The sequence below is a fragment of the Pipistrellus hanaki genome (assembly GCF_964339955.1).
Source record: "Pipistrellus hanaki genome assembly, chromosome: 16".
NCBI classification, from domain to species: domain Eukaryota; kingdom Metazoa; phylum Chordata; class Mammalia; order Chiroptera; family Vespertilionidae; genus Pipistrellus; species Pipistrellus hanaki.
Genome location: NC_140518.1, coordinates 31,808,453 through 31,831,515, shown reverse-complemented (window position 1 = coordinate 31,831,515; position 23,063 = coordinate 31,808,453). Strand labels below are relative to the sequence as shown.

Sequence of the window (23,063 nt, the reverse complement as noted above, 5' to 3'; positions counted from 1 at the left end):
CTTCTGGACATATACACAAGAGAACTGAAACCAGGGTCTCAAAAAGATACTGTGCACAGCTTTATTCACAACTAACCCGTGGAAGCCACATGTGTCCACGGACAGATAAATGCAAAAACAAAATGGCCTGTCATCTAGCCTTCCAAAGGAAGGAAATGCTGATATATGCTACAGCATGGAGGAGCCTCGAGGAGATGATGCTAAGCGAAACGAGCCAGTCACAGAAAGACAGACACTGCAGGGTTCCATGTGGATGGCATATTCAGAGCACTCAGACTCAGAGACAGACAGCAGAGTGGCAGTTGTGTGAGGCAGTGGGGAGGGGGGTGGGGAGTGGCTTTATGGGTATCAGTTCAGTTTCGCAAGACGAGCAGGGTTCTGGAGATGGATTGTGGTGAAGGTTGCACAACCATGTAACTATACCAAACACCAACCACTGGACTGCATACTCAAAACAGTTCATATACATTGTACGTTTTGTGTGTTTTACCACAACAGCATTTTTTTTTTTGGGGGGGGGGGTGAGGGGTATAATACATATAACCTCACCCCATTTTCCATATTTGGTGGAAACTGTAATAAAATGTCTTTTCAATAAAACAAACTTTAAAAGCGCACATTAAACACACACACACACACACACCACCACCACCACCACCACCTCACATCAATTCTAACTCTGAGGTGCTAAGAATCCCCTTGACTGGTTAAAAGTATAGTTTTAATAAATGTATACATCTTTAAAATATATATATATAGAGAGAGATTCCAGGTGTTGCCCAGATGCGCTGGGATGCCACTTGAGTGGGGCTAGGTACCGGGAATCTGTCTTTTTACAGTGTGCCCGCAGAGAATTCTGCCTGTCACTGTCAATCCTTCATCTTGGTTATTCCAAAAGTAGAAGGATAATCGCTGAGCCATTTCCTCGGTTGTCCTTTCAGGTTCATGGGCACATGCTTGTCCAGCAGGTGGGACACACCCTGTGGCGGATGCTAGGAAAGCAGAGGGGGGATGGTCCTATTGACTGAGTCCTCGGTCTCTGTCAAGCACTGTGCTGCCTGCTGCCATGGGTGCCCTTGTCTAACCTTCACAGCACCCCAGGGGGTGGGTGCTATTCACGCACCCATTTTACAGGCGAGAAAACCAAGAAGAGGAATGCGGTAACTTTTTAAAACCCTTACAGCTTGGAAACGGGCTCCAGAGCCTGGGCTCCAGAGCCTGCACCCGTTAACCACCAAACCCATTTCCTGCCCTCAAGGAGCCTCGTGGGGTGGGGGTGCATTGAGATGAGCATCCTAAGAGGCAGAATGAAGCAGGTGCCCCACTGAGATACAAAGACAAGTGCTGGGGGAAGAGCCATATCTGGGATGATGGTCTGGACTCAAGAGATTTTTCACCTTCTTGCTAAACAGCTAAGGGCGTGTGAAATTCCCCAGCAAATCCCTGAATGGAGCCACAAAGAATCAGCAGGCGTCAAACCACCTGCCGGGACAGGGTCCACCGAGTTTGCTCTAAAACAGGCCTGTCTTTGAGACCTGGCGCTACACAAGCTGAACCCCCAAACCAAAGGAGACTGGTTCCACTTCTCCGTTCCTGGAGCCTCCTGATGTCGTAATGTGTTTGGGGCGGGAGTTGGGTCAAGCTGGGAAGCGGTCAGACAGGACGCTGAGGAGTGTGGGTTTTCCTTCCACCCTGGGCCTGCAGCGAGCTGCCTAAAGGCTGTGATTTGGGGGACAGAGAAAGCTGTCAGTGTGGGACCGGAATGGCAAACTAAGAGGCATCCAGAGCAGGAAGGTAACCCTACGTTAGGTGACGAAGCAAATGCATTTTTAATTTTTTTATTTATTGATTTTTAAAGTGAAAGAGAGGAAGTGAAAGGGGAGGGAGAGAGAGAGAGGAAGAGGAGAGAGGAAGGGGAGAGAGAGAGGAACATCGATTTGTTGTTTCACTTATTTATGCTTCCTGTGTGTGCCCCGGCAGGAGAGCAAACGCACAGCCGTGGCCACGGGGACGACGCTCTAACAGGCCGAGCGCCCCGGCCAGGGAAAGCAGCTATTCTTTAGCCTGAACGAAGGCCCAGAGGTTGAAGGTCATTTTCCTAACTCACAACAAGTCCGTGTGCTAGCTTTTCAGAGATTGAGTGCAAACCTCAGCCAACACACACTGTCATAACCCCAGGGAGCACACTTCTCCAAAGATGGCGGGCTCTGTGGTTCCAAAGAAGCAAACTGTTTAGCAGGGCGGGCAGGGTAGGGCACACTCTGTTTTGAAGAGATGGGAGATGCTGCCACCCTCCCACTCGGGAAGATTAGCTGTTGGAGGTTCCCTCCGACCTAAAACATTATTTTTGCTTTAATTGCTTTTTAGAATTTGTGGTACCAGTATATTACACACACACACACACACACACACACACACACACACACACTCATATATCCCCGGAATAACTGTCTTATAAGTTTAAATTATCTACCTTAACAAGGCTAAACGCTAGATGTCTACAGCTAACCCAATTTAAAGGAGAAAAAACAAGAACAGGGGTTTGAGATCTAAATCTAAGAATTCTGATTGTAAATGGTCCTGTTACCTCAAATTTCACAGCTATTTCAATGTATATATAACACGAGTGTTATGTTGTATTTCTATCCGCATAGGTAATTCAGATGAAATATATTGACCAAATCTAATGTTGATGCCCCTAAATCAGTGCTTTTAGGGTATATACAAATTTGAAGCATAAAATTGAAAATGAGATTGCCGTTTCTCTCCTGACCTCTCCAATAAACCAAACAAGAAACAAAACCAAGGCAGTCACCCTTGGAAACAGTTCAGAGACGAGAAGAGGCAGCAAGAAAATGGGTCCAGGAGGAGGGGGATTTGGGGTTCATTCGATGACTGTGATGGCAAACCAGGCTGGGGTTCCTCCAAGGACCCTGCCCGAGCCCCCCTCCCCCGAGGAGGACTCTTGCTGGGGAGCAGACGCAGAGTCGGGGGCTCCATTTGCCAGGACCCCTGCATCTTAGAGGGGGCACGTGCCTTGCCTTTGCCGATGGAATGTGAAAGGAAGACATGGGAATCACCTGAGCTGAGAGTTAAGAAGCAGGTGAGTCTCAGCCCCTGGCTCCCCTAGCGCTCTCTGGAAGCTGAGAACTGCCTAGAGGAGGGCAGGTCCACAGAGGGCAGGAGCCCAGGGTCTGAGTGACCCAGGGAAGCTAACCTGCCCGTCAGGAACGCTGGCTTCATCGCTCTGTGAACCCAAAGAAAGTTAGCCTTTTAAGCACGGGTGCACTGCAGCTGGTTAGTTACAGCAGGTAGGGCTATTCTAACTTACATTCCAAGGGGCTGATATTGGAGGAGGGAGGAAACATTTATTAGTGAGTTAAGAGTAAGGTGACCAGCCGAAACCGGTTTGGCTCAGTGGATAGAGCATTGGCCTGCGGACTGAAAGGTCCCGGATTTGATTCCAGGCAAGGGCATGTACCTGGGTTGCGGGCACATCCCCAGTAGGGGCTGTGCAAGAGGCAGCTGATCCGTGATTCTCTCTCATCGATGTTTCTAACTCTCTATCCCTCTCTCTTCCTCTCTGTGAAAAATCAATTAAAAAATTAAAAAATTTAAAAAAAAAAAAGAGTAAGGTGACCAGATGTCCCGCTTTTGGCGGGACAGTCCCGATTTTTAACAATTTGTCCCGTGTCCCGATTTTTGGAAAGATTCTTTTAAATCTTTTGGACTTTTTTTTTTAAAACGCCTTGGGACTCGGGACAAATAGTTAAAAATCTGGACTGTCTCGCCAAAAGCGGGATGTCTGGTCACCTTAATAAGAGGCACACTAGGAAGTAATTTTTTTTTTCTTTGAGGCAAAACTCTAACGCAGGGATCGTGATCCCAAATGCCTAAAACACTAGACAGGTAGCTATTAACAATGAAGCAGCACTTAGTGAGTGACAGGCACGATCCTAAGCACTTAACTAACTCAACAGTTCTCACCAACCTGTGCTGTAAACCATGTATCACCCCCATTTTACACATGAAGAAACTGGGGCCCACGGGGGTTAAGTCATTTGCCTAAGGGCACACTGCTAGTAAGTGGCAGAGGCAGCTGCAAGGCCAGCAGCTCAGCTCCAGAGTCTTGCTCGGTTCACTACACACCCCTCTCACAATGTGAGCAGATAAAGGGGCCAGAGGCATGGTCGGCAAACTGCGGCTCGCGAGCCACATGGGGCTCTTTGGCCCCTTGAGCGTGGCTCTTCCACAAAATACCACGGCCTAGGCGAGTCTATTTTGAAAAAGTGGCGTTAGAAGAAATTTTAAAAATTTGGCTCTCAGAAGAAATTTCAATCATTGTACTGTTGATATTTGGCTCTGTTGACTAATGAGTTTGCCGACCACTGGGCCAGAGGGAAGGCTGAAGCAATTAGGGAATCATGTCCGGTCGGAAGGGGTCAGCTATCCAGCCTGGTGATTTGGACGAGTATTGCATATTTTCCCATCTTTCAAGAAAAGCCAGACATCAGATTTTATGCAAAATCTCCCCCATTGTAAATCGTTTTCATTTTGTTTTAACCCTCCACTGAGCACATCAGCAGACTGCCTGCAGCCCGGGGGCGGCTGCTTGCTCCCCTCGCTCTCAGAGCAGCTGTCTCTAAGAACCACACCGTCTCCTGCTTGTCCAAGGGCCCTGGGGGATTCTGGGTCTGGATGCCAGAAGGACAGTCAGCTCTGCAAACAACAGCTCCTTCAGGCCCGCTGATATGAATAATTAATTTCTGTCTCCGCGCTGCCAGCCCACAAAGGTTACCAACAAGCCTGGTATTCAGGAAGCAGCTCCGTGCCCTTCTGAGACAAAGAAGATGGGCGTGGGGGTTTTGGGGGTGCTCAGGGAGCCCACAGTGAGGTCCAGCACGGTGTCCTGAGCTCAAAGGGCGCCTCGGCGGGGCCATCGGAGAGTCCGCCAGGCTCATTAGAGAGATACGACACGCTCTGGCTTTGCAGCTCTCAGCGGGAGAGGGCTCTGAATTCCTCCAGATGCTTTAAAATAAAACAAAAAGGCATAATTATGCCGCAGCACCAGGGGAGGCAGCTGCATACAAAGCAAGGCTTTCTCCACAAAGGACCCCAACCTCAGTGAGGCAGTGCTGGGGCCTCACCTTCCTCCCAGCTGCAGCTGTGAGGTGTTCGTAATTGGATGCTCCATCGCTCCGGCTCTTGGATTATTCAAACTGCGGGATTTCCTGGAGCCTCAGATTTCAATTCAGGATATATGGCCAGGCAACAAGATGTGTAAGATACCGTTTTTCTCCGTTACAGTCCTTCTCGGCGACAGACGTGGCCAAGCCCGTTAATGACTGTGATGATAATAAAGTTAACCGATGCACACACTGTGCACTGTGTGTTAGCTGCTAAGTGCTTTGGACACGGGGTAATTGTATCTTCATATCAACTTAATGAGGTATTGTTATCACATTATCACCCTCCGTCTGCAGACATGGAAACGGAGGCGCAAAAAAGTGTAAGTTAGCTCAGGGCCACGTAGCAGTTAAGTGGCAGAGGCGGGATTCAAACCCAGGCAACGCGGTCCTGGGCAGCATGCGCTTGGCCATTGTACCAGTGACTGCATCCACACAGAGCGTACTGTATGCCAGGCCCTGTGCTACACATGTTCCAAAAGGTTATTCCATTTAATCTTTAAAAATGTATGTTTTTATTGGCTTCAGAGAGGAAGGAAGAGGGAGAGACAGAAGCATCAATGATGAGAGAGAATCATGGATTGGCTGCCTTCTGCGCAACCCCTACTGGGGACTGAGACCTCAACCAGGGCATGAGCCCTGACCCGAATGGAACCACAACCTCCTGGCTCATAGGTTGACGCTCAACCACTGAGCAACACAGGCAGGCTCATTTAATTTAAAAAATATATATATTTTCCTTGACTTTAGAGAGAGAGAGAAACAGGAAGGGAGAGGGAGAGGAAGAGGGAGAAGGAAAAAAGGAGGGGAAGGGGAAGGGGGAGGGAGAGGGAGAAACTTCAATGCAGAGGGTAATATCTATCAGCTGTCCCCCACAGGCCCCCCAAATTGAACCTGCAACCTCCTGGTACACCTGATGACACCCAACCAACGGAGCCACATGGGTCAGGATCCATGTAATCCTTAAACACCATCTCCATTGTTCAGAAAAGACAATGGGTTAGTACAGCGGTTGGCAAACTGCGGCTCGAGAGCCACATGCAGCTCTTTGGCCCCTTGGGTGCGGCTCTTCCACAAAATACCACGTGCGGGCGCACACGTACGGTGCGATGGAAACTTCGTGGCCCATGCGCAGAAGTCGGTTTTCGACTCTCAAAAGAAATGCCAGCCGTTGTACTGTTGATATTTGGCTCTGTTGACGAATGAGTTTGCCGACCACTGAGTTAGTAGAAAGGTTAAGGGCACAGAGTAACAAGGGAACCTGGATCCAAACCCAGGTTCCTCTGATGAAAAGCCAAGCTCTTAACCATTACTTGGTACAGGGTCCCAAGTCATCTAACTTAACTGGTGTTCATAAAATTAGGCCTGGAAACCCATCCAGCCCATGTAGCTTCTCTTAGAGAGGAGGAGTTGCAGTCTGGAGAGTGTAAGAGTTAGTGATAAGATGGAATGGAGTAACTTTGGCCCCAAAAATAACTGGGTTCCATTTTAGTTCTGTCCTTTATTAGCTGTGTGACTTGGGCAAGTGACTCAGTGTTTCCAGACTTATTACTATAGAATGGGAATAATACTACTTAATCTCATGGGGCTGTACTGACTAAAATCTATACTTCTACTAAACACTCAGCATTACAAAACCATCTCATTTTAGTCTGGCAAATGGATAGTTTCAAACTTTTGTTTTAAGTCTGGTTGTTGTTGTGTGTTTTTTATTGATTTCAAATAAATAATGGTGTAAGTAGGTTAGAGGATAGGACCCAACATCTAATTAATAAAGAATTTGGAAAATAATATTGCATTTCTGGAACTCTTTTAAAAATATATATATTATTGGTTTTTACAGAGAGGAAGGGAGAGGGATAGAAACTCAGGAACATCGATGAGAGAGAAACATCGATCAGCTGCCTCCTGCACACCTCCTACTGGGGATGTGCCTGAAATCAAGGTACATGCCCTTGACAGGAACCAAACCTGGGACCCTTGAGTCTGCAGACCACCACCCTATCCACTGAACCAAACTGGTTAGGGCCATTCCTGGAACTTTTATGAGAGTCACATTCGTTTCAAATGTGCAAAATCCCCCACAGGAATCACATTTCTCAGAGATCCAGGCAATCAGACACTTAGCCCTTCACAAATAAAGTGTTTCCCTGAAAATAAGACATCCTCCAAAAATAAGACCTAGCACATGGAAAGGTAAGACATCCCCTGAAAATAAGACCTAGCGCAACTTTGGGAGAAAAAATTAATATAAGACACTGTCTTATTTTCGGGGAAACAGGGTACTACATCATGGGCAAAATAAGTTTCCATGGTTATCCTTTTAAAATTGATTTGAGCCGAAGCCGGTTTGGCTCAGTGTTAGAGCGTCGGTCTGCGGACTGAAAGGTCCCGGGTTCGATTCCGGTCAAGGGCATGTACCTTGGTTGCAGGCACATCTCCGTTAGGGGGTGTGCAAGAGGCAGCTGGTCAATGTTTCTCTCTCATCGACGTTTCTAGCTCTATCTCTCTCCCTTCCTCTCTGTAAAAAATCAATAAAATATATTTAAAATAAATAAATAAAATTGATTTGAGAGAGACAGGAAGGGAGAGAGAGAAAGCGGCATCGATGTGAGAGAGAAACATTGATCAACTGTCTTCCGTACATGCCTCCGCGGGGGATTGAACCCGAGACCCTTTGATGTATGGGATGACTCTTCAACCAACGAGACCACACCAGCCAGGGTGGCCTCCATGGTTTTCAATTCTGGGATCCTTTCCCCATGTTAGTGATTTCATAATGTGGCACCAGGAACTATGGACCATGCTGTAATGGCTCATCAAGTTCCTTTGCCCAAACATCCGGATGGGTAATGTACATCTGGTTTCATTGGGGGCAGCGGGCGGTGTCTTATTTCTGGTTGCCATGGCTGGTTATTTAGCAGGCTATGCCTATGTCACCAGCCCTCTTTTTTTTTAAATTTTAATATATTTTATTGATTTTTTACAGAGAGGAAGGGAAAGGGATAGAAAGCTAGAAACATCGATGAGAGAGAAACATCGACCAGCTGCCTCCTGCACACCCCCTACCAGGGATATGCCCACAACCAATGTTCGTGCCCTTGACTGGAATTGAACCTGGGACCTTTCAGTCCGCAGACCAACGCTCTATCCACTGAGCCAAACCGGTTTTGGCACCAGTCCTCTTAAGAGTCTCAAACTTTGAGACTCAAGCATACTTCTTTGAGGGAAGATACGCCACATATGTCTTGGTAGTTTGCTATTTTAGAGAGGCCTAAAATGGCCTCTCTAAAATAGCAAACTCCGACATGGCCTCAGTTAAGAAAGGTCACCAGAAGTTATGCTGGACCTCTCCAGAGTCTGTTGACATGTTTATTTCTCACTACTTTTTCTCTGTAGCCTCTGTTAAAAAAAAAAAAAAAAAAAAAAATCTTGGCCATGAGTATGATCTGTTATTGAGTCATAAATCCTTCCAGCAAATCGCAAAATGAAGCACTGGTGAAACAATTTAGCCATTCCTAACATTGCTTTTTACATTTTTGAGATCCACCCTTTCGTAGACACATACAAACAGCTATGGTTACCACTTGGCCTGAGTGAGAAGGGTACTTAGAAGTTTTGAGGAAAACACATTGATTTCTTAGGCTGAGAAGAGCCATTCTTCTGTAGGAATATAAATCAGGCTTTCGTGTCAGTCAGGATAAACTAGGTAATGCTGCAGTAACAAACAGCACTGAACACTGCAGTGGCCTAACGGAACAGTGGTTTATTTCTCACTCTAGCAGTACATGTCCATTGCGGGCTGACTAGGAGCCTGCTCTGCTCTGTTCTTCCCTCTCCCTGGGACCCAGACCGGTAGAGCAGTCACCACCGGGAACACTGTGCATTGCAATAGCAAAGGGGAAAGAGAGCTCTGGAGGGTCTCAGATTGGCATTAAATGCTCTGGTCCAGAAGGGGCACGCATCACTTCCATTCAAACTCATTGACTAGAACTAGGCAGACAGTCCTACCCGGTTTCAAGGGAACCAGTAATGTCACCCTACACCCACCATGCTCCCAGAAGGCAATGGGGGGACCAAAATATTTAGTTCATCGTCCTAATAACTAGCACAGGTCTCCATGCGCCAGGGAGGTCCTCATTGGTCAGGAGAGACGTGTCAGCCTTTTTCCACATTGCCCACCTCAGGAAGCAACACACGCCCACCAGGAAGAGGGACAAATTCTCAGCTGGTTGGCTGGCAGACGTGGTAGCAAACTGCCAGGGCACACATCAACATGTGCTTGAGGCGTGGGAAGAAAGACCCACCCCAGCTCTAGAATGTGTCTTACCAATGGGCCCTGCTGACCCAAAAACAGAGGAGAAAGGGGAGGAAGAGATGAAGAGAAAGGCAAAGAGAAAGAGAAGGGGAGGGGGAGGCTTTAAATGCTCAGAAACCCCAACAGTCGGGTCAGGTATTCTAATCCCATAAAATTCTTACTTGAAAACGTACAATAATTCTTTTATTTGTTCGGTAAATACAATATGCCAGCCCTGTGCTGGGGGCAGGGATGCTTGAGTTGAAAGAAGTGGTACACACACACACACACACACACACACACACACACACACGGTAAGGGCTTAGAATCCAGTATGGGTCACAAAGAAGCAAACCATGTCACACCGTTTCCTAATTGCTGACATGAATGAATGTTCAAAGTTCAGAGAAGGATTGTGGGACTGGTTTTCCGAAAGCCAAGCCGCTTATAATGCCCTTCGCCCTTACCAACCTAGACACCAGAGGCTGGAGAGCCACAGTTTCTGATTCCCCAGCCCTCAGGCCAGCTAGTGGCCATGTGATCCGGTGCAGGCCAATAGCATGGAAATAGCAGTTGCTAGCTGGGTTTTAGGAGGAAGGCTTTTTAAAGAGACAGACAGCCAGTATGATTACTGCAGCGTAAGCTATGGAGACTTAGGGGTTAGAGCAATCACGTAGTCTTTGATCAGGAAGATAACTGGGGGCTAGAGGAGAAAGTGAGAGGCAGAACAAGGGGTTTTTGCAGTGGCTTAGATCTGAGGCGATGAAATGAATGTCTGAGTGTTGGTGAGCATGCATTGAGCACTCTCTATATCCCAGGCACCATGACCTTCTGGGGCTACAAGGACAAAAAGACCCAGGTCCGTACAAGGGCCCCTCTCACCACGCCAACCATCACCCCCGGCAGGGATGAGGGGTGCTCCTGGGACCTCAGGTTTGGGATGTTCTGCCCCAGGCCCCGAGTCCAGAAAACACAAACAGGGTAAAACGGGGGCAGCCCTTCCAGTGGGCATCCGACACTGCCGACCAACTGGGTGGTCCTTTTACGTACAAAGCTCACCCAAACAAGCCTGATGCTTCCCAGATCCGGTCTCCTTCTTTTAAATCACTGCAGGTGGCAAATGAGAAAAGGAAATGGCACAGAGGGAAAAGCCTAGATTCAAGAACAGCACCCCCTCCCCGCCTGCCGACGCGCCCCCTTTCCCGCCCTCCACCTCCCCCCCTGCCACTGTCCCGATGAAAATGCTTTGGAATAGAGCGTCGGTCTGCGGACTGAAAGGTCCCAGGTTCGATTCCAGTCAGGGGCATGTACCTTGGTTGCGGGCACATCCCCGGTAGGGGATGTGCAAGAGGCAACTGGTCGATGTTTCTCTCTCATCGACGTTTCTAGCTCTCTATCCCTCTCCCTTTCCCTCTGTAAAAAAATCAATAAAATATAGAAAGGGGTGATGGTCCTACAACCTTGTGAATATACTAAAAACCATGGCCACACCCTTAGAAAGGGTGAACTTCATGAAATGTCAATTATCCCTCAAGAAAATTAACTCATTAATTGTTTCAACAGAAGGGGGGGGGGGGGGGATAACCCAGCTACTTAGCTCTAAGCAAACTTGGGCTTGTTCGTTAGCTAGTCAGAGCCTTAGCTTCCTCCTTTTGCAGAGTAAGAATGGTAGTTAGTGCCTTACAGTTAGAACAGGAGGCCGTTCTGAATAGTAAACGTGATCGTGTGGGTGACACACTGAACAGAGCACCTTGCAGGTAGTAGGAGCTAAATATATCCGAGTTCCTGTCCTCCTAAGTGCCAGTAAGAACTTTAAAACAATCACTTGCTTAGCAGCTTCCCGATGTGGCACAAGGTCTGGGCGGCCTCCCTCCCATCGGACAGCCCTGTGTTCGGCGCACTAAAGCCAGGATCGGACAGGCCAACAGAGAGCGGACCCCGGGGACGCTGGCTGCACCAGGACTGCAGACCTCGCTGCGGCCCTGCGGGCAGCAATAACAAGAGGGAGTCACGTGGTGTGGACACAGCTACGGGGGCGGCGGGGGAAAGAAAGGCAGGTGGGCTCAGGGACCTCTGCGTACAATCCCAGCTTGGTATATAAACAGCGTCCAGTTTCCAAAACAGCCCCTTCTTCCCCCGCAACCCCTGGACAAGTCTATGTGGCTACAGGACAGCCCCAATGCTGAGAGACGTCCCCTGCCCCAGTCTCCCTGCTGTGCTTCCTCAAAAGCAGAATCAACCAGAACAAACCTCACACAACCGGAACCGTCTAGCACAGTACCAAGTCAGGGAATTCCTGTTTTCAATGAGCTTCTCACAGTGACCACTCCAGAATCAACCAGGACTTACGAAGCGCCTACCCTGTGCCCAGCTCTGGGAAAAGATATTGTTGTGAGGGAGAAAGAGATGCCCTAGATGGTTTGGGTCAGTGGATAGGGCGTCAGCTTGAGGTCTAAAGGGTCCGGGTTCGATTCTGGCCAAGGGCACATGCCCTGGTTGCGGGCTCAATCCCCGCCCCCCAGTAGGACATACGGGAGGCAGCCAATCAATGATCCTCTCCCATAATTGATGTTTCTCTCTTTCCCTCTCCCTTCCTCTCTGAAATTAATAAAATATATATTTTTTAAAAAGAAGCACAAGCCATGCCCCTCGCCCTCGAGGAGGCCAGCGACCCTCTCCGTCGGAGAGCAGCTCTTCCCCGAGCATAGAGAGTGGGCGCCGTGCCTTGCACAGAGCAGCGGTTCAGTCGCTATTTGTTCACTGGGTCAATGAACTGATAGATGGCACAATAATGAAACAACTGTGCAAGCGTGAGGCTCACTCCAAGAACCACACGATGGGCTGGAGTAGCTGGAAAAGGCTAGTGCCAGAGGCTAGTTGCCTACTCCATATCAATTCTTCCATTTTCCCTTGTAACAGAGTCCCTATTTTCTATGAGGTGGCCATGTGCCCAGATAAAACACTACATTTCCCAGGCTCCCTTGTAGCTAGAGGTGGCTATTGAAATCTAAACAGAAATTGTTAAGAGAGACTTCCAGGAAACTGCCTGAAAGACAGACCGATAGCCGCCACTCTCTCTCTTTCTTCTAGTTCTTATCTGACACAGGAATGCGAGGACTGGATTCCCAGCAGCTATTCTGGGCAGCGAGGAAAACTTGAGACAGAAAGCAAAAGGCCAAAGAAGCCTGAATTCCTGATGGCGGTGTGGTCACCATACCCCTCCTGCACTGCTCACTTCTGGGATGCTTTAGATGAGGGATAAATGAACTCTGTCCTGCTAAGCCACTTTTAAAAATATATACATATTTTATTGATTTTTTACAGAGAGGAAGAGAGAGGGATAGAGAGTTAGAAACATCGATGAGAGAGAAACACTGATCAGCTGCCTCTTGCACACACCCTACTGGGGATGTGCCTACAACCAAGGTACATGCCCTTGACAGGAATCGAAGGCGGGACCTTTCAGTCCGCAGGCCAAAGCTCTATCCACTGAGGTAAACTGGTTTCAGCTTAAGCCACTTTTTTGTGTGTGTTGTATTATACAGCAAACCCTTATCTTAACCAATACAAGGTTCCATTAAAAAAGCCGGGCCTTGCCCTGGCCAGTTTGACTCAGTGGTTGGAGCATCAGCCTGCAGAACAGCAAGCCCAGTTTTCAGATGCAGAGAGTGTCTGTGCCATTATTCCAAAGCCAGGAAATTGCATGAAGATACTGACGTTAACACATAAAGATCCAGCGTCGGAGACAGAGTCCATTGCTTTATGAACAGTCTCTTGATAAGAAGAGACATTCTCAGGCTTGGTTGTGGAGGAGGAAGGACTTGCTAAGCCCACCCACATCCTCTGACCGGCTACAGCGTTCACGAGATGCAGATCGGTAAGGAGGTGGGGGCGAGGGGAGGAGAGAGGCCCACACTGAGGAATTAAGCAAACAGTGACGCAATGTCAACTCCGGTTATAAGTGAATCACAGCCCGCCACCAGCATACGCCTCAAAGAGTTCTTTAATGTCTTCTCCACAACAGGGAATGGGGGGGAAATTACTCTATCACAGCTAAGGCGGAAAATTCAATATTGTTAAGTTATTCAAACACATCCACTGAACACAAAGGGAATTTTTGTTTTCTGGGGCGAAAATCTCATTAGTCACTAACAGGAAGGGGGGAAAAAAAACCCACCAGGTTACAAATGAACTAGGAAGCATGAGTACCTAGCAGGAAATGCATTTCCCATGAAGATCAAAAATAAAAAGTCTTCATTGGCAGACTGGCAGAATCTGATAGCAGGGCTTCCCACGTTGAGAAATCTAGGATTCTACAGCTGGCCAGGACAGCATTACTAGCTGAGGGCTAACAGTGCCAATGTGCCTGGCTGGCGTGGTTCCGTGGTTAGTGTTGACCTAACCTTAAGGACCATGAGTATGTGACTTCGGGGTTATTTTCAGTGCTCTAAGGTCCTCATCTGTCCAGAAAGAGGCAGGATTAGACCAAGTCTAAGATCTCTTCCTGTTCTGGGTTTTTGAATGTTGCTGAACTTCTAAATAACAGTGGTGTTTTCAGGATTTGACAAATTACCTGCTGGGGAGTTATTTCTTTATTTTAAAAACCTATGATTTATACCTCAGGAAGCCAAAGAGCCAGGGAGGACATTAACGGCAGGTCAGCAATTGTTTGTAGTCTCAGCACTTAACACAGAGGCATGAAGTAAAAACCTCAATAAATCCTCGTTGGGTGGGTGGATGGATGGATGAATGAATGAATGAATGAATGAGTGAATATCAAGGGTCAGCGAAAATAGAGACTGCCCCTCCTCTACTGAGTGAAGTTTGATGCAAGGAAAAAGTGCCACCACTTTGAAATATTAATGGTATTTACTTTGCCATCTGAACTAAAACCAGAATATCAGATGAGTAGTTACTACTAGTCAAAAGGATGCCTGGCTCTGAAAGCACCTTTGGGCTTGGTCCCCAAAGAGTGCACGTGGCACAGGGGAGGCCACAGGCCGCAGAAGGAATGCATCAACCCCAAGAGGGACATGTCTCTATGGCCGAGGTGGCCCAGAAGCATGTTAGCACGAAAGGTAAAACACCAGGACCTACCCTCGCCAGTTTGGCTCAGTGGAAAGAGCGACAGCCTGGGGATTGAAGGGTCCCGGGTTCAATTCCGGCCAAGGCACATGCCTGGGTTGTGGGCTCGATCCTCAGTAGGGGGTGTGCCGGAGGCAGCCAATCAATGATTCTCTCTCATCACTGATGTTTCTATCTCTCTATCCCTCTCCCTTCATCTTTAAAATCAATAAAAATATATATTTTAAAACAAACAAACAAACAAACAAACAAAAACAACACACCAGGGCCTCCTCATGTGGGCATCAGTGTGGCTGCCCAGAGCGCCCAGCTGAGGAGGGGCGGTCTAAAGTCCAGCAGGTGGTCTGCTCACCTGCCAGGCCAAATCCACCCGGGAGCCCCCGGATGGGCAGCGGCCCTAATGGTTGACCTCAGCAGCAGGTGGACTAGTCTTCTGGGGACTTTAGTGTTAAAGAAAATAATAATAATGCGCGCACATGGGTACACCACACACGCATGCACTTAATGGGCACTGTGTGCCAGATGCTTTGCTTAAACTCTTTAATTATTTTATTGTCCTTAATCTTAACTCTCCTGGGAGAGAGGTGCTATTATTTGAACGCACAGGCTCAGGAGTCAGACTGCCTGGTTCAAACCCAAAGTGCCACCTCTAAGCTGGGTGACCTCGGGCAGGGTGACTGAGGCTCTCTGGGCCTCAAGATTCCCATTCGTAAAAAGAGAATAATCATAGTGCCCTCTCATAAAGCTGCCGAGTGGCAGCAGTGGGTTAATACAGATAAAATACTCAGCGCTGGAGCTGGCACCAAGTAAGCCCTTACTAAGTTTTGGGTTTTTTGTTTTTTTTATATATATTTTATTGATTTTTTACAGAGATGAAGGGAGAGGGATAGAGAGCTAGAAACGTCGATGAGAGAGAAACATTGACCAGCTGCCTCTTGCACACCCCCCACCGGGGATGTGCCCGCAACCAAGGTACATGCCCTTGACCGGAATCGAACCCGGGACCTTTCAGTCCGCAGGCCGACGCTCTACCACTGAGCCAAACTGGCTTCGGCAGCCCTTACTAAGTTTGGGGTTGAAAAGATCAGTGGCTTGCCCACGGTCTCACACTGGGTGAGGGGCAGAACCAGGACACAGACACAGGTATGACTTCACCGCACACCTGACCCAACACAGCTGATTCTAGCTGTGCAGCCCCCGTGCCCCACCCCACTCCCACCACCACCCTCATTCAAGGCAACATGGCCTCGTCTTCCTTGATACCAAGCAAGGCTGCAAGGTGCTAAAAGAAAGATCCTACCTAATAAAAGAGTAATATACAAAGTAACCATCACTCCACTGCACCCACCAGCCACTGCCCATTAGCCACGCCCACCAGCAGATCAGAGTGAGTATGCAAATAAACCCAACCAAGATGGCTACAGCCACAGATAGCAAGAGGGAGACTTGGGTTTCCTAGGCAACAGAGAAAGCCAAGCTTTCTGTCTGGCCTAAGCCTCCACTCAAGGCTACAAAGTTTCAATTATAGAAGGTAAACAAATCCAAACAGAAATGGCTGCTGGCCACAGAGGGAGCAGGAGGCTTGGCTCCACTCCAGGCTACAAAGTTTCAATTGTAGAAGATAAATAAATTCCAGATACCAGGGCCTCCGCTTGGGCCAAGAGGGGGTGTAGCCAGCCTGCAAACCACCACAGGCCCCTCGCTCAGGCTGCCCTGCGTCCCAAGGGAACCCCCACCCTGATCCAGGGCACCCTTCAGGGCAAACCAACCCATGCACCAGGCCTCTATCCTATCTAATAAAAGAATAATGTGCAGATTGACCATCGCTCCAACACACAATAGCTGCCCCCATGTGGTCAAAGATGGCTGCCCCCATATGGACACAAGATGGCCACCACAAGATGGCCAGTAGGGGAGGGCAGTTAGGGGTGACCAAGCCAGCAGAGGAGGGAAGTTGGGGGCAAACAGGCTGGCAGGGGAGCAGTTAGACATTAATCAGGCTGGCATAGGAGTGGTTAGGGGGTGATCAGGCTGGCAGGCAGAAGCAGTTAGGGGCAATCAGGAAGGCAGGCAGGCGAGCAGTTGGCAGCCAACAGTCCTGGATTGTGAGAGGGATGTCCAACTGCCCGTTTTGGTCTGATCCCACAGGGCAGTTAGACATCCCTCCAGGGGTCCCAGATTGGAGAGGGTGTAGGCTGGGCTGAGGGACACCCCCCACCCCACCCCCATGCACGAATTTCATGCACCAGGCCTCGAGTACTAAAATAAAAGGGCATTCTGCTGGATCCGTGCGGCTCAATGGTTGAGTGTTGACCTATGAACCAGGAGGTCATGATTCTATTCCCGGTCAGGGCACAGGCCCAGGTTTCCAGCTCATTCCCCAGTGTGGGGTGTGTAGGAGGCAGCCTATCAATGATTCTCTCTTCTCACTGATGTTTCTATCTCTCTATACATTGAAAAGAAGAAGAAAAAAAATTCTAACTAATCTAAAAAGCAGCCCTTTTCCAGGGTGGGGAGCTCCTCTGTCACTAGGACATCTTTCTTTCTTTTGTTGCCGCTGGGTCTTTAAGATGTCTCAAGTAATCTCTCTCCTTAAGAGGCTGAGAGGAAGGCGGAGTCTGAATTGCCAGTGAACCTGACCTTCAGTTAAGGATCTCTGAGCACAGAAAATGGGTGTGATGGCTGGTGGAGAGGGAGAAACAACCTGAGGGCCAATCCAGAGCTAAGATGACCACTCTGCCCTGGGCCCTGCCCTACAGCCTGGAAGGTGCTAGAAAGAGCCAGAGCCATGCTAGGAAAAACACATGGCATCCCAGAAAGCCACACCATCTGTGATTCAGGATGATCTGGAAGTGGGAGCACTGACTCAAGGAAAACCTCAGTGGTCATGGCTAGTGAACGCCAGGTAAATCTGCTGTGTGCCAGCGTCTGTTCAAAGCCCTTAGAAATAATATTCCGTCTGTGCCTCAGAGCACGGTATGACCTACGCAGTGTTTGTTGGCCTCACCCGGTTTATAGAGGAAACTGAGACACAGAAAATTCAAATAACTTCTCCCACGGCTATACCAGCAATTTAGCTTCAGAGCCCATGGTCTTTATTAGCATTTCCATATATATATAATTTTTTATTTTTTAATATATTTTTATTGATTTTTTTTTTCAGAGAGGAAGAGAGAGTTAGAAACATCGATGAGAGAGAATCACCGATCAGCCACCTACTGCACACACACCCCCGCCCCCCCCCCACCCCCCCCCCCCGCAACCAAGGCACATGCGCTTGACCGGAATCGAACCCAGACCCTCCAGTCCACAGGCCGACACTCTATCCACTGAGCCAAACCGGTTTCAGCCTTTATTAGCATTTTCAAAGCTTTCTGTCCAACCCACACCAAGAAATAATTCTACATCAGGAACCAGTATCTATGCACATATTTATACATAATTGAAAATTTTTAAAAAATATTTGTTTTGTTTTAAATATATATTTTTATTAATTTCAGAGAGGAAGGGAGAGGGAGAGAGAGACAGACAGACAGAAACGTCGATGATGAAAGAGAATCATTGGTTGGCTGTCTCCTGCATGTCCCCTACCAAGGATGGAGCCTGCAACCGGGAATTGAACCATGATCTCCTGTCTCATAGGTCAACCCTCAACCACTGAGCCACAGAAGCTGGGCGAAACAAAGCTTTTAAACAGAATGATACTCACTAAAATTACCATGTGCAATACACTCTGAAGCTTTCTCTTCTATTCCATCTCATTTAAAATATAGAGGGGGTCCCGGAAAAATGTATACACACACTGTGAATAACTATGAAGGCAGTGCTTACTAAAATACATTTCATTTTCAAAACGGAGCTACTAGCTCTTAAAGGGTGTATGCATTTTGGGGGGGGTATATTCAACAAATAGGTACGGAACATCTAACATCTGTTAGATACTGGTTTAGGCTTTGGGGCAATGCCAGTGAGAGAAAGAGACAAGCATCCTTGCCCTCTTAGAGTAAGGTGACCAGGCGTCCCGCTTTTGGCGGGACAGTCCCGATTTTCAACAATTTGTCCCGCGGCGCTTTAAAAATGTCCCGATTTTTTTTTTTTTTTTTTTTTTTTTTTTAAATCGGGACTTTTTTTTTTAAACGCCGCGGGAAAATCGGGACTATTTTTTTTAAAAACGCCGCGAGACGCGGGACAAATTGTTAACAATCGGACTGTCCCACCAAAAGCGGGACGTCTGGTCACCTTATCTTAGAGCTTGCATTTTACTGGAGAGAAAGACGAATAAGATCCACATACAAAATCGCTGCATCCCAGGTGGTGGTAACGGGGCGAGCCCAACGGAGGAAAAAAACGAAGCAGGGACGGCGACGGGAGGCCAGGGCAGCCTGGCAATGCTTTCACTCCAAACCACAGGGTTTCAGAGGCTGTCACCCGCAGTGTGAAAACCCCTGCCATTCACCCCTCCGCGCTAGTGCCTCTCTGTACGCCTGAGGTCTCTTCCTCCTAGATGGCATGCCAATATGCAACATTTACGTGACTGTGTGCACACGTGTGCACTCATGTAGAGAAGTGTGGGATGTGTGTGCATACATGTATGCATGAGCATGCCCACCCCCATTCACTTCCTCACGGGGGAGGCTTTGTAGACAAGAGCAGCGCCCTCACACGCAGAGATGTCCGAAACACAGCCCAGGCACCGCTGGCCAAAGCCTGGCCGGCCAGACACGTGTCCTGGCTGCAGTCTTCAGTCCACAGGAAGGAGGATTTTTTTTTTTTAAATCATTGATCCACCCAAAGGGAGCACCTTTTGCAGCGGCAGGCCAGGGGACCACGCATTTCTAACCTGCATCAAGGTGCTCTCTGGGCCAGAGTGCCCTTAAGAAGAGAGGAGACAGCTGGAAGAAATAAATCACTCCCTGGAGAAAACCCAGTGCACGGGGCACACCCGGCAGCATGATGGACGCGGGTCTGAGGGGAGATGGGATGGGAGCCAGCTCCGAATCAGCGCTGGGCCGTGTGGGCAGCCTCCACTGAGGGCATTTGAAACTTGGCACCGGAGTGCAATCTGCAGATTCTTCCTTTAAGTTAAAGAGGCATATAGGGGGAAAAAGGTACTAGCATGGCGGCAAAAGCATGATCTATGGGAAGAGCAGCCAATCTCTGCTAATGAATAAGTATAATTGATCACAACGGATGACTTGATGGACCTTCCAAATGTGCTTTTAGCAAAGTAGACAGTTTTTCATTCAAATGCAAGCTTACCCAGATAAAATCTAATAATGGAAATTTTGGAACAATCCCAGCATCAGTGATTTTTTTTCCCCTCTCTCTCTCCGTTCACTTAGCAGGAAGGCATCTGAAGTTCTTGGTCTCAGCTTGAGCTACACAGACACAAATGATAGGAGGCCCGAGTGGAGGCATCAGCTGACTCCAACCAGGCTCTTCATCTCTCTGAGCTCCAGTTTCCTCCTGCATCATGTGAAGACGCTGCCCTAGACATGATCTCTGGGCACTGGGCCAGCTTGAAGCCTCTGTAATTCTAAGCCCTTCCCTTCTCCCTCAGACTCCGAGCTCCTAGGAAGAAGCTGACAGACCAAGTGCATGCAGCCTTCTAGGAAGCGGGCCAGGCGGTAAAGGCAGGGGGCAGTGAGGACTGTGTACCTTCCACCAAGCGATACCCTGTCTCAATCTGACGGGAACTCAGATACAGGCTGGAGGAGATGAGAGAGAGATCCGTTCAGAAAACTGAGTGGGAGGTTTAGACCTCCACTTCCAGGAATCTGAGGGAGGGTGCCATCAGTGCGGCTCAAAGAGGCCCGGCCGGCCTGTGGCCTGTGGCGGGTGAGAGGGGATGATGTTGGGACAGACAGAGCGGAAAGGCCGAGGCCTAAGTGAGAGATTCCTCCATGGTCTGGCCAGGCACGCATTCCACCACCCCTGTCATAATGTTTATTTTTACGAACTCGCCCAAAGCCCAAACCACTCTGTCCTAGGTGTCTGCTTTTTTTTTCTTTAAGTTCCACAAGTGGCTTCAAGGTAAACAGGTCAATCTTATCTCCCTTCTTCCCAGGCTTAACCTGAGGTTCAACAGGACCCACCAGGTGTGCCTGGGATGGGGTGACCAGCAGCCCCCAGGGGGTGCGTGAAGTCGGGGATCCAGAGAGGGGTGCGCCTACCTGCAGAGGAGCCGTCTTCGTGGTCCGAGCTGTTGTGGCTACAGTCACTGCCCCTCTCCGGCGAGCTGTGGCCAGGCGAGTCGCGCTCGGGCACCCACAGCAAGCCCTTGCGCCGCCACCGGGAGTGGTGGTGGTCGCGGGCCCCGCGCCGGGGGGCCTCCTCCGCGGGCACCGGCGAGCCCCGCCCGTCCTTGGCCTCCGCCTCCAGCTGCTCCAGGTCGCGGCTGCGGTGCTGCAGCCGCCGGCCGCCGGGGATCAGGTGCATCCAGCGGTGGGGGCTGCTGGCCCGCGCCGCCTTCTCGGCCTCGCCGCGGGTGCCGAACCGACAGGGGGCCATCAGCAAGTGGCCCAGGACGAATTTCTCGTTCAGATCCACCATCTCGAAGTCGTGGTCACTGCCGTCGCCCCCATCCTCGGCGCCCGAGGCGTCCGGCTCGCCCTCCTCGAAGCCCCGCCCCGCCTCCCGGGCCCCCGAGGCCGGCTCCTCGCTGGGGGACCTGGGAGCTGTGCCATCGCCATCGGGGCCCGGGGGCGCGCGGTCCTCCCGCGGCGTGAAGAGGAGGCGAGGCTGCAGCAGCTGCTGGTGGATGGCTGCGGTCAGGCTGCACACGGTGGCCCCGGGCCCCGCCACGGGCCATGCGGGGAGGTCCAGGCACACGCACGGAGGCTCGGCCTGGGCAGCCGCCTCCGGAGCGGGGCGCGCGGGGCCCGGGGGTTCGCCGCCACCGCCGCCGCCCGCGGCGCCTTCCTTCTCCTTCTCCTTCTCCTCCTCCTCCTCCCACCCAGGAGGCGCGCGCTCCGGCCCGGCCACCGCCGGCTCCTCGGCCGGAGCTGCCCCGCCGCCGTCCGCGCCCTCCGGGCCCCGCGCCTCCCCGGCCAGCACGGACTGCAGGAAGGACACCTTGAACTTCTCCTCCGCCGACACCTGTTGCAGCCGCTTCAGGCGGAGCTGGCACTGCTCCAGCTCCCGCTCCACGTCCCGCACCGAGTCCAGCCGCAGGGCGGGCGCCGCCTGCCCGGGGAACTCGGCCCGCCAGCGGCGCTCGAAGTCCCGGGGGTCCCACATGCCGGCGCCCCCGCGGCTCCGCGCCCGCTCCTCCTCCGCGCGGCGGGGTCGCGCCCGGCTCTCCCGAAGCCCGCGCTGGCGCCGCCGCCTCCCCTGCGCTTCAGCCCCGGCGAGAATCAGAGAAAAAATAAAGTTTTTCCCCTTCCGCCCTGGGCCGGCTGCTTTTTTTTCCCCCTTCTTCTGGTTTTCGCCGCCTGACGTAAGCAGCCACCCGCGGCGGAGGCGGGCGTCCGGGGGCCCTGGGCCCGCCCGGCGGGACCTGCGCGCGGAGCCGCGGTCTGCAGCCCCGGCCCGGGGCGGGCGCCCTGCGGGCTCGGCGCCGGGGGAGCCGGGCGGGGCGGGGCGGGGCCGCGGGGCGGGGGCCCGGCCTGCAGGCGCCCGGAGGCGGGGGGCGGGCCGCGGTGGGTGTGCCTCCGGCGCCCGACACCCCGAGGCGCCCGCGCCCCCCGCCTCCGCTCTGCGCCTCTCCGGCCCGGCGGGCTGCGCGGTGCCGCTGCCGGCGCGCGGGCTCCCTGCACCCGAGCGGGGCCGCGCGGCGCGGGGAGGCGGGAGACCCCCGGAGGGAGCGAGTGGGGGCGCCTGGGCCGCCAGCCTGCCCTTCGCCTCCCCCCCCTCCCCCCTGGCTGTCCGCCGCCTAGTCGGCCTAGGGTCCTGGCTGCCCAGACCCCGGAAGGAAGGGGAAGGGGAAGGGGGAGGCGATGTGGCGCGGCAGGTGTCCAAGGGAGGGGTCTCCTGGCCTCGGAGTTGTCCTAGGCCTGGATTTACTGAGCGCCTTTGACTTGGTTAAAATCACAGCGCTATCTAATCCAAATAGAGGATAAAACTCTGCTTTGTTGTTGATTTTGTTGTTTTTGTTGTTGATTTTGTTGTTGTTGTGTGTGTGTTTAAAGTCACTGAAAGCGTTTCCTCCAGAGCTTTTGGGGAAGAGATAGGCCAGGGTGACAGGCTCAGTGGCCCCTGTGACTGCACCAAACCCTGACCGCACGGGCCTTAGACCCCTGGGTGTCTAAGAGGACCCTCCTCTTCTCTCTGTGGCCTCAACAATTCCCCTTGGGGGGGGGGGGGAGGAAAAGGGGAAGCTGGGACATGCACCTGGACTGGCACTCAGCGCGGGGTGGCTAGGGACCCCGGCTTCACCCTCCCCTCCACACCTGGCTGCACCACCCTTTCCAGGGTCTCTCCCCCTGTCTGCAGAGAGAGGCCCGATAAATGGTCTTGTGCTTTAAGGATGAGTAAACTGATAGTCTAAGAGACTC

At 50.9% G+C, this 23,063-nt stretch overlaps 1 protein-coding gene across 1 annotated transcript in view; it reads right to left on the bottom strand.

Moving 5' to 3' along the window:
* The window catches only part of ABR (ABR activator of RhoGEF and GTPase), a 181,606-nt gene extending 159,494 nt beyond the window's left edge, over positions 1-22,112 (bottom strand). The window contains exon 1 of the mRNA XM_084862843.1: positions 20,742-22,112. Coding sequence (XP_084718969.1) covers positions 20,742-21,807 — 1,066 coding nt within the window. The 5' untranslated portion in view covers positions 21,808-22,112. The remainder of the gene's footprint in view (positions 1-20,741) is intronic.
* Between the last annotated feature and the right edge of the window lie 951 nt (positions 22,113-23,063).